Source organism: Cupressus sempervirens, chromosome 6 (assembly GCF_028749045.1).
Source record: "Cupressus sempervirens isolate cs-2001-9-10 chromosome 6, ASM2874904v1, whole genome shotgun sequence".
NCBI classification, from domain to species: domain Eukaryota; kingdom Viridiplantae; phylum Streptophyta; class Pinopsida; order Cupressales; family Cupressaceae; genus Cupressus; species Cupressus sempervirens.
In genome coordinates, this window is record NC_143123.1 from 449945317 (window position 1) to 449957367 (window position 12051).

At 30.3% G+C, this 12051-nt stretch overlaps 1 protein-coding gene and 1 long non-coding RNA gene across 3 annotated transcripts; one reads left to right on the forward strand and one right to left on the reverse strand.

The window, feature by feature from the left end:
• The first annotated feature begins 1999 nt into the window (after positions 1-1999).
• LOC149553013 (caffeoyl-CoA O-methyltransferase-like) lies at positions 2000-4977 on the forward strand. 2 transcript variants are annotated; one of them, XM_089788532.1, is made up of 5 exons: positions 2000-2145; positions 2241-2320; positions 2498-2642; positions 3624-3755; positions 4472-4977. In XM_089788532.1, exons 1-5 carry the CDS (start codon positions 2053-2055, stop codon positions 4763-4765), a joined length of 744 nt encoding a protein of 247 aa, XP_089644658.1. In that variant the 5' UTR covers positions 2000-2052; the 3' UTR covers positions 4766-4977. The 2 variants fall into 2 exon arrangements, with proteins under 2 accessions (XP_089644658.1, XP_089644659.1); XM_089788533.1 differs by having other exon boundaries at positions 2278-2320.
• A 2446-nt stretch (positions 4978-7423) lies between these two features.
• Positions 7424-8946, reverse strand: LOC149553014 (uncharacterized). The gene is made up of 3 exons (XR_016353008.1): positions 8754-8946; positions 8049-8099; positions 7424-7934 (listed from the first exon to the last, which is right to left on the reverse strand). It is a non-coding gene; the product is annotated as an uncharacterized LOC149553014 (long non-coding RNA).
• Between the last annotated feature and the right edge of the window lie 3105 nt (positions 8947-12051).

A 12051-nucleotide genomic window follows, 5' to 3' on the forward strand; every position in this document is an offset into this window, starting at 1 on the left:
TTGCCCTTTTTGTCATCACCTTCGATGCCTTATCCTATATCATTAGGGATAACTCCTTCTCCCTCACTATTAAAGGCATTACCCTTCCTAATAATACTAACCTTACTAACTATCATTTTGCTGACGATACTTCTGTTTTCTTTGAAGCCGCCGACTCCAATTTTGCAACCCTTCAAACCAAGCTCAATGCCTTCTTCTCTATCTCAGGTATTTGCCTTGGCTAGACTGATCAACCCCCTGATTAGTTTAGCAAGTTTACCTACCAATGGGGAGGTCCTCAAAAGATTGTTTATTACCTGGGTATCCCCTTTTCCATAGATCCCTTCCTTAAGGATATGTGGGCCTGGATTAAGGAGAAGATCCTCACTAAGCTCAATAAATGGCATGACAGATCTCTCTCTCTCGATGGGAGGGTCCAAGTTTGCCAAAATATTATTTCTTCCTAGATAGTGTTTATTACTCCTCTGCCTGGATGCTTAACAATTACCAAATTATTTGAAATCCAAAAAGCTATTAGGAACTTCCTTTGGTTTGACGATAAAGGTAATAAGAAAGAGACATGCTATCAAATGGGATTGGTGTCATAGTGATAAGCTCCTTAGGGTTAGGACTGAAAGACATAAAGCTTCAAGGGATTTCACTTTCCACCAAATCAATCTTTCACTCCTTATAGGGAAATGAGCCTTGGAAGGCCCTTATTAGAAGCTATATAGAAAGAGGAATAACAAAAAAAGCTAAATCTTGGAAAAATACCCTCTCTATAATATCATAGAGGGTGGTTTTTCCATTATTGTTCAAGGCTCTATGATTTTTAAAACTATTTGAAAGGCCTGGGAATATGTTAAGCCTTATATCACTAATAAGGCCTTCTTTGATCATGGTACTCTTTATGGTGAAAGATCCATTTGGTGGAACTTGTATCTTGCTAGGAAACCTCTTTCCCTCTCTCAAGGATGCTCTACTAAACATTGGAATAATATGGGAATATCTCAACTCATCTGTTTTTTTGAGGAGGATAAACTTATCAACTAGGAGGATATCAGTGTTAATTATCACATTCCTATCTCTGAGAAGAAGACCTATAACATGATTGTCAAAGCCTGTAAGGACTCGTCGATGGTCTGTCATGTTGATTCTCATAGATTTCTTAAATAAAATGGCCTAATGGTATGGTTTTGGAAAAACTTAAAGCCAAAAATATTTATGAAGTCATTGATGCCAATAGAGACATTAAACTCTTACTTTTATCATTAAAATTTAAAATTTAAATATTGTTTTACATTAAAATGTTAATTTTTTAAAAAAATAGTTTATTACATGTAAATATGTTTCTAAAAATTATTAATAATTTTACTTTTAATAATCTTATTTTTAAAATGTTTTTGACTTTTGACATAACATGTTAATTTTGGTACACCTTATAAATAACCTTTAAAACTAAAATTTGAGGATATCAAGATTATATGGGAAATGTACATTGATCATACATACAAAGTACGTTTTTATGGTAAATACATAGCTGACAGTGTAAATGACACTAGCCAATGCCAACTTGAACATTCTAACTTTATGCTTATCAAAATCTTATGTGAAAATTTCAAATCGCTCTTTTTTTTGACATCAGCTTACTTAGTGAGTGCCTACTTATAACTAAGGTTTGAAATCCACATCACTCATTATGATGCTACATCAGCATGCTTTTTGTCAAGTTGTCCAAAACAGGGCAAATAAAAAGTGAGACAAATGGTTGTGCAAAAAGGTACCCATACTTGAATAGCCAATGTGATCACATCATTGATTAATTTTTATAATTAAAGGTACATTTTATTCAATTTTGTATAGTCACTGGTACAGTGTTGTTAATTAAACTTTAAGTCAATAAATGTAGCTATCAAGTGAACAACTCCTGTCAGAGCTTTTTCGTTGAGAGCAACTTTTGTATGTAGATGCATTGAATATTCTACTATCAAAAACGCACTTCGTATGGTTCGGTTACCTCAGAATAATGTGCAAAATTCTGGAAGACATTCACCTCTCTCATATCGGATAACTATGGCGGAGGGCGATCAGGGGAAATCTCCAAATGCCGATACGCAGCAAAAGGTCAACCACAAACATCTTCTGCAAAGCGATGCCCTTTACCAGGTTCAATCTCTTATTGCTTTGTAATATTAATCTTTTCATCAAATAAATCCATTCACTATAAAACAAAATCTTGTATCCCCAAATTTCTTTTGCAGTATATTGTTGAAACAAGCGTTTATCCCCGTGAACCAGAATGCTTGAAGGAACTCAGGGAGCTCACTGCAAATCACCCGCGGCAAGATCTAATTCTTATTATTATTACTCATTTGATTACAATTAGGATTCAATAAGGTTGTGGGAAATGCTTAAATTTTTTAATTTTAGGGTTTATTTGTTTCGGTGGGGAGCGATTCCCAAGTAAACATTCACCTTATTAATCGCTGAGAAAGTTAATTTTTTATTTTCGATCCAGCGGAGATATGGCCGTTGCGGCTGACGAAGGTCAATTTTTGATGCTTCTATTGAAACTAATAAATGCGAAGAAAACGATAGAGATTGGAGTTTTCACTGGGTATTCTCTGCTCTGCACGGCCCTTGCTTTGCCCCTTAACGGAAAGGTTGGTCTCTCAGGGCCCCATGGATCCTTTCATAGGTTTTTTTTTTTTAATTTGTCAGAGATATTCTCCATATTAGGTTAAATTAGGATATTATCCTTGGGTAGAGTACTTGGATTTTTTACTATTATTAATGAAACATAGGTCACTTTGGAAATCTATTCAATTTCAGAAAAGTATTGGTGAGATTCAATCTTTAACACTCTATTCAATAAAAAATATAGGATTGTTTGGAAATATAAAAGCTAAGTTATCTTTATAAGGAAAATCATGAAAATATTTATCTTCTTTGTTATGACAGAAAAGACTACTTTAACATGCTGTAGTAACCTATCTTAGATGAAAATAAAATATCATATATGAATATTATTTTATCATAAGATAACAACAATAAAGATATGTGGAACATCTACAACACATGGTTATATGTAAGGAAACTCATTAGGAAAAAAACTCCTCAACTAAAGAGATCTAATGTTTGTATTACACTTTCAATTGAGTTACATCAATATATCTTCTCTCTCTAAATTACTCCAGTACTTCACAACTTCTATGAACTGTGTTATTTTATCCCTCAACTCAAACATTAAATATGTAGGTATCAATGAAATCTCAAAATTCAAAAGATTTCTAAAATCATTTACATAAATTACAAAAAGTAAGAAACTTCCTCTTCCAACATATAATTTTATCCAACTGTTAAAAGATCTTTCTTATTCAAACTATCATTTAACTTTTCTTTTACTCTTAAACAACTTTCATCTCAACTAAAGGATAATTGTAAATTGTCAATTAATAATTCAAGATTGAACATTTGTTCAACATTAAAAACTACACAGGTAAATTCTATGAGTAACATTTCAATTTATTTTAGCATTTCAATTTGTTTCCCTATCAAAATTTATGAATATCATAGCACATCCCGAGGAACAATTGCTCTTACAATAATTCAGACATTTGACTTTGGATTGTTCTCCATGATAGGTGATAGGCATCGATATAAATAGAGAATCATATGATCTGGGAAGGCCCATCATCGAGCAAGCAGGAGTTGCCCACAAAATTGATTTCAGAGAGGGCCCTGCTTTGCCCATTTTAGATGAACTGGTACAAAATGTAAGTTCTCTCGACTCCCACCATGGATTTGACTTGACATTCTACCAAGGCAATAATGGAAATGAGTTGCTACAAATTTATGAATGTTCGGGTTGCTGCTGTGAACTGTTCTCCACAGATGATAATTGTCCAAATTAGTTGTACTAAATGTCACAGTATTATGGCTTTTTGGTATCTCCCTAACTTGAGGTTGTTTTGTAGGCGATGTTCCTATATGTCACTAAGATAATTTCTGTTCCACAGAATAGTTTTCTTTGTTTTATAAGCTATTTATAGATAAATTGTTTGATTTTGTAAACTATAAAAAAGAAACCTAATTTATTTGTTTTTCATTATCATTATCTCTATGTGAGATCTCGAATCTATATCTGGGGTGAGTTTGCAGTTTTCATTATATCCAAGTCAAAACAGAGGCTTGCTCTGCAACCGAGTAACAGATAATGCATAGGCCATTTCTTGTCTACAACAAAGGACAGACTAAATCAGCAAAGTTCATAGTTTTATTCTAAACAGCAATTTAATCACAGGTAGAAGGCATGGTAGATTGTTGCAAAATATTGAGATTGTTAATCAGTACACAGTTTAATCTGAAACCTTGATGTGGAAAAAACATATGTACTTATAGTCAAGTTCTAAAAAGACATCTCAATATCATTATAGACTGAAAATTCAATGAATTTGAATACTAAGATTGCTAACATTATTTTTGGGCTTAGGAGGAGATGCTGGAGTCTTTTGAATTTGCATTTGTCGATGCTGACAAAGTTAATGCTCTGAACTACCATGAAAGACTGCTACGTTTGGTGAAGATTGGGGGTCTTGTCTGTTATGACAATACACTGTGGTCTGGTAGTGTTGCTGAACCTCCTGATGCAGGAATGCCTGAACCCCGGAGAATTGTCAGAGGCTACACGATTGTACTGAACAAGGCACTTGCTGCTGACAATCGTATAGAAATTAGCCAGCTTCCTATTGGTGATGGGCTCACCTTATGTAGGCGTATTTCCTAGGCAAATTAGTTGTTCCAAGTTCATGGGTAAATGATATTTCAAAGAAGAAACTTGCTTTATGTTACATTTTTGTATAAGTGTTCCAGAGCATTTTTCTGTTTCTAAAGTTATTTTATTTGGTTGTAGGATTTCCTGTTGCCTTTACTACGCTGGCAATTTGTATTTAGTCCATATTTTCACTACTTATTTTTTAAGAGGACAAAGTTTTGACCTTTGTTGATTGCAGTTGCCTAATTAGCCATTTAATGTTACTCTGTTACGCATCAACCAAGACGTACTAACCAATCTGTAGAGTTCTATTACAAATGTAAAACCGTTCAGCGAGGCAATTTCTATCATGATATTTGTGTTCCAATGAGAGCAAGTCTATAATCTGTAACAGTTCTAAATTGGATTGATGCTATTAGTGGAGGGGAAGCCTTTTAGAAGGCTCTAGTCAAGGGCAGTAGACAAGAGCTCATAATTAGGAAAATTGATTGTTGTATGGATCTCATAAAACGATTCGAAATAGGCACATTGAATTAACCCATAAGGAAAGAACAAACACAAATTTTGAAGAACTATATTTTGTAGAAGCTATCTACAATGTTAGCAACAGATGGACTACCATCTTAACAATAATAAGAAGAGGCTTTGAAGCATCTCAATCAACAACATCCTTTACTACATCTACCATAAGGTGTTCCCAAATCTTGTTGTTCCACCAAGATGAAAAATGCAAAGCTTTAAGATTTGAAAATATGATGCCATATGTCTCATGACAAAGACTGAACACTAGAATAGAGCATGGAGATGAAGAAGTGGGCTGAAATGAGACTTCTAAGTTGGATTAGCAAGTCGATAGCACAAGAGAATAGGTATAACTTTTTACTCATTATTCCTCGAGACAATCCATGAGACAACAAAACCCAATTAATAGGTTAAACCACAAGATTATCATCTTGTATTTTTTTTTGGTTACTAGTGACAAATGAAGATGTTGCATAGAGGTTCTCCATAAATGTTTATTATAATTTAATATTCGAAAAATAATTATTATAATTTTAACACTCTAGAAGTAATTATTATAATTTAACATTCTTAATAAATGATTTTTAAATGGGGCACAAGTTTTTGTAGATATCAGGTTTTTGGATTCCATTTTCTCTTTTCCTACTATCATTGTTTGCATATTAGAGGTATGAGATACCAGTTTCACATCATGTTAAGAAGTTACTAGTGCACTATTGTTGTTGGAGGGTTGTTAGATTGAATAGGTAAGTGTGTTTCTAATAGAACATTGTTTGACAAAATTAATATATGTTTGGGCCTCTTCATGTACATCTAATGTTAGGTGCTAACATATTATAACTTGCTGAATTTTATGTGCTCAATTTTATTTAAACCTTGGTGTGCACAAAAATTATGTCTGCATTGATATTTTTAATGTAATAATATACTATATTTCTAAGATATATAGAGGATCGAGATTCTTAGTCTTTAATCTTCATTTCATTTGAGCTTGAATCTTATTTCTCAAGTTTCTGTTTCGTTTCATTAATTTTTTCCCTATTGTATAACATCCTAGAACACAATTTGAAAGATTTAACAATTCAAATTGGCTCATAATAACTAATTGAAGTAGAAACATAAAGTCTATTTAAACATTGAATTTTTAAAAATGTGAGATAAATTCATTCTTCAGAATTGAATAAAATAGATATATGAATAAACTAAAAATAATTGAACTAGCTTCATTGAATATTTTCATTCTTAATACTAAAAATATAATTCTTACACCATCAATAATATATTCACTCTTATTACTTTTCCATTCTTAATACTAAAAATATTATTCTTACATTGAAAATAATATATTGATTCTTAATATCAAATTTTACACTGACTATTACATATAGACTAACCCAATCGAAATAATTTGAAATGATAAATTGATATTCTATATTATTTTTAAAAAACAAAAAGATATGAAAAACAAAATTAAAATGAATTAAAATAAGTAAAAATTTATTGACAAAATCCTAAAGCCCATTTTCTATTAATTAAATAAAATTAACATTACAATTACCACGAACATTAAAGAGGACTTTGAGAAGACACTCCTTCTCGTACAAAGTAATATACTGATTTCTCTCTTTATCAACATTACAATTTTATATAGTCTTTGAACACAACTTGTTTCATAAAAGTTTCCTATCTTCATTTATGATTGATTCCTTGCTTCTTATTTGACATTTGACATTTTCTTTTTTGAAATCTGTTCCTACATTTCTTGCTTTCAGCTAAGATCCATTGTTAAGTAAGGTTTCAGTAAAATATATCTAAATACAAGAATCAAGTACAAAAATCATGTCTTTGATTTTATATGAAGTAATTCTTTTAATATCCTTTATTAATTTTCTCACTCAGAGTTTATAACTATGATATAAGAAATTAGAGATTGTTTTGAAATTTATTGATAGCTTAATTCAAGCTCTCCTACTGGATCTAAGATCAGGTCTTTAATCCCTCTATTGCCTTTACTTCCGTTGATCATTCCATCTTGTCTAAAGCACTGTCTTATTACAATTTAATTTTCATATTTCTATCATAAAAAATAGAAGCCTGACCATAACCATGTCTGAGATTTGTGAACCCCCCAGACAATAAAGTCAGAAGTATTAAAATGATGATCTTTATAAACTTATTAATTTATGTAACAGAGCCTCCTTAATAATACGAGCTCGTTATGAATATAACTACTATTGTCCATTAGAATTACAATAATTCAATACAGCATTATACTGAATAACTCATCTGGATTACGTTGAACATCATGGCTGTCATATTGACCAGTTTTGAGTTTTCCATTAATAACATACAAGAAATTGTTGTGTCGACAAGCCCAAGCCACAGTTACTGGCTTTCTACATATCCAGCTTAAAATTTACAGTAGTCTGATAAAAAGGCAGAGCTATATTTTAGCTATACAAAATATACAAATACGGTCATTGCAGAGCTATACAAATGTACATAAGCCAGCGAATGAAACGCAACTGGCAACCTAGAACATATATATTCACTTTCATCTCAATATACAAAATATTTCTTCCTTATCTCAACCAGTTGCATGGATACGCTCTGCTGATATTTTTTCTGCAGAACCCTCAGCTAGAACATCTCCTGGTTTCTGATAAAACCAACAAATTCCACATCACAAACAAAAGTTTAACACTCCACAAATTACAGTAAAAAAAAGAGATTATACCCACAGCTCTAAAATTGTATGTTTAACCTTACTCACCTTTGCTGCCACCTTCTTCCTCAACTTTTCCATCCTCTCCCTTTCCATTTTCTGCATGTTGAGAACCCAAAAACTTTAACAATTATGTAATCCTCAAACCTCAAATAATTTCTTGTTATTTGTGATATTTGATCTTTTTCATCAGTGCTTCTGATGTAATAAACTTTGTGGAAAAGAAAGATCAGGTTCCTTCTTAATAAACTTTGTATAATGAAAGAGGTTTTAGAAAAAATAAATATAGATAAAAGAATTTGAATAAAAGGATTATACATATTCAAACCTGAAATAACTTTATAATTAGGATATATTTCTTGTAGATGTCAAATTTCGATATTGTTATAAAATTCAGCTATGTAATCTTTGAGTCAAATTTATTGAACCATGATTCATGAATTCATCAAAATTCGTCACACTTTGTACTTATTATATTCAGATATTCTTGAACACTTTAGGAAGATCTTCATCAAAGAGACTATGCTGACCTGATGAATGACTTTCTTAAAATTCTAGTGAGCATCTCCTAAATGTAATGAGTGTTATAGATGATAGAATTTTACGAAGTCAATAATATTTAAATCTTAACAACAATATCAAACAATGAATCATGAAAAAATAGCTTCACTATAATACGCTCGGTTCTTTTCTTCTTCTGTGTCATAAATGTTTAAAGCAAAAATATAAGAAAAAAGCAATCACAAAACTGGCCTGTATGTAGACAGTCTCTAAAGCTCTTTCTTCCTCACTAAGCACCTTATCCTTACTTTTAGTGTAAAAGGCTCTGAAAGCCTGCCTATGAACACCCATCACTCTTTTTCCATACATTTTTCCCAGAGAAGCCATTGCAAGAAAGATCGGATTCAAGAAAACTATGTAAAGGGATTTGGGGTTGCATAGGATCTAAATGCATCAGTGGTTTTACTATTGGAGATAAGCATTCATATGTCGGTGACAGAGATGATGTAAATTGTGGGCCAGTGCAAGAGAACACTAGTAAACTTTTTTCTAGAAATTTTATACTCTTAAAAGTTTATGGTTGATTGCAATCCTTAATTTCAATTAAAAGAATAGGGTCATCCAAGGTTTGTTCTTGTGTGTTTCCTGTCATTTTGATTGACGTGACAAGTGTGAGAAGATAAGAATCTTTCTCTCTCAATCAATGTGCTTTTCTTTGTTTTCTAATAATAGGATAAGATTTCTACAATGGTCCAGAAATATCCATATTACTAATACCACTGTTTTGTAGGGTTTGATCAAAACCGTTAGCAAAATGTCTAATTTTTTAAAAATACTTGTTTTTCTTCAACTAAAACAAGAGTTTGGAGGAGCTAAAGTCTTGAGTCTTTTGTGAGAAATAAAGTATGGATTTATGTTGTGTAGAAAATAAGAGATGTTGAATCATTAGTACTTGTATTGAAATTAATACACTAATTATAATTTAAATTACAATATATTTAATTAAATATTAATATATTCTTATAATTAATTTAAAACTTTAAATAATTTTATTTTTTAAAGATTTAAAATAAATATAATAATTGCATAATTAAAATGATTTCATATAATTTAAGTTTTAAAATTTTAATGAAAACAAAACATGTGTAAAATAAAATTTTTTAATCAAGATTATAATCAAGGTCAATTAATGATGTTTATAATAATTGAATCTAAATATAGTGAATCTGAAATAAATTAAATCTAAAAAATAAACACACTTCAAATAAATTATTTAAAATTAAAAAAATTTACAAGCAAAACAAAATACTAAACTTGAAATCAATTAAGAATTAATATATAATACATTGGAAGTTGAAATTTTGATTTTTATACTAAAAAGTTATAAGTAAAACTAAACTTTATAAGTTACAAATAAAATGAATATCTATTAAAAAGGTAAAATAGTTTTAAACTGATCATATTATTATATTTTTAGAAAAATGGATACTAACTTTTGAATATTGTTAAACTTTTAAAAATAGATATTAACTTTTAACTTTCAATTATTATATTTAAAAAAAATGGATAGTATCAAATTTAAAATCAAATTATTGATTGTAAATAAAATAAAATATAAATGGGTATGTGCAGAATCATATTAAACCAAATTATGTTCTTAAGTGGCAATGAAACATCAACAAATCAGGGTTATGTCAACTTGACGTGCAATTTTAAACTTTTTATGAACTTCCAATTAAAAAGTTGATAGAAAAGAATTTGTAAGAAATTGAATTTAGTTTCTGAACCACTATAACTTATTTGAAGAAAGAAAAAAATGACTGGTCAAAATTTTGAATTTTAATGCAATAGTATAAAAATTCAGAACATAAATAAGTAGGCATATGTCTGACCACCATAGTCAAAATCAAATGATAATATTTTTTAATAAGATTCTAGATATAAGAAATAGACTCATGCCCAGATGTGACACATAATTTTGGTTTTTTTTAATCTAAATAAATAATTAATTATGAATTTTCTCCTATAGTATTTTTAGAATAAAAGAATTTTCATGTCTGACCACCTCAACTAATTCAAAACTTTACAAAATTTAATTTTTCTTTATAGTAGAAGAAATATATAATGTGAGGCATCTTTTGGATTCAAAAATGTTATACCATTTGAAAGTTTTATTTGTTTTTCAATCAGTGTGTCAATCAACACTTTATGCATAACTCCAATAGAAAATGAATAAAATTACTTACTGAACTCGTAATTTGATAGACATTACATTTATCGAAAGATAAGAACATTCTTAAGAACCTCTTTTCATTTCATCAAATTTGGGTGAAAAAAGGTCATTAAACACATGTTTGAAGTTAAAAAAAACACACAAAAAAATAGACCAAAAATATTATTTCAAGACATTTTTAAAGTTGATCATTTAGGGTTGGTATCCAAAGCCATACTAGGCCTTATAAAGGTATTAATATTTTGGTTTGGTATTAGGATGGGTGAAAAAAAAGTTCGAATAGATTTTGAAATGCTTTGAGACATCTCATAACTACATATTTTTTTAGATTGCCACTTTTTGACACACCATGATCCTGCACATGCCCAAATATATTAAATTTTTTTGTACTATTTATTATGAATTAAGTAATAAATTATACTAAAAAAATTTAAATTTGTAATTAATGTATAAGAATAAACCATTTCATGTTTTAGATATATTATAAATGGTATTGTCGATCAATAAAATCTATATTTATATTTAATGACTATTTAACCAAACATTTTCATTCTCAATGACTTAGATGATAATTATTTTATAGACGTTATTTATGCCAGAATGGAGCCCCCCAGTTCTTTAAGTTAGGATCCTTCGAGTTCTTGTGTTAATTGGAACTCTAGTAGGAATATCACTCAATCTACTAGTATTCAAGATGATAAAATTGATTATGAGGAAGATCTTCTGTTGGGCACTAGTACCTCTAAAAAGAAGGGAAGACCTATTGGCTCTAAAAAAAAGAACAAGAATGGAGAGCTTATTGCTCCCCCTACTAGCTTTGTTAACAACTCTTCATAATGAAGTGTATTTCTTGGAACATTCGAGGCCTTGAGTCTCTTGATAGGAAGTTTATTATCAAAGATTTTTTAATGTGCCATAAGAATACTAATTTTCTCATGCTGCAAGAGTTAAAGGTTGTTGATTTCTTACTTAATTCTACTCTTGATTATATACATGGAAAGATAATTTTAAAGTTTTCACTAACCATCCTAAAGGGAAGGGTGGAGTTGCTCTGCTTATCAGCCCTTGTTGGGAAAGATATATGTACATAATAATGGTATCTCTCCTTGTAACCATGTTGCCTATCTATATTTGAATTTAAAGGTTCCTCATTTGATGTTTGCTCTTCATATGCCCCTAATGATTCTAAGGAAAGGTGTTCTCTATGGAATTGGTTATGTGATCTCCCCAATATCCCCTAGATTATGATTTGGGACTTCAACATGGTTGAAAACCAGGATGAAAAAAGTGGGGGTATTCCTTTTGAATGGAAACACC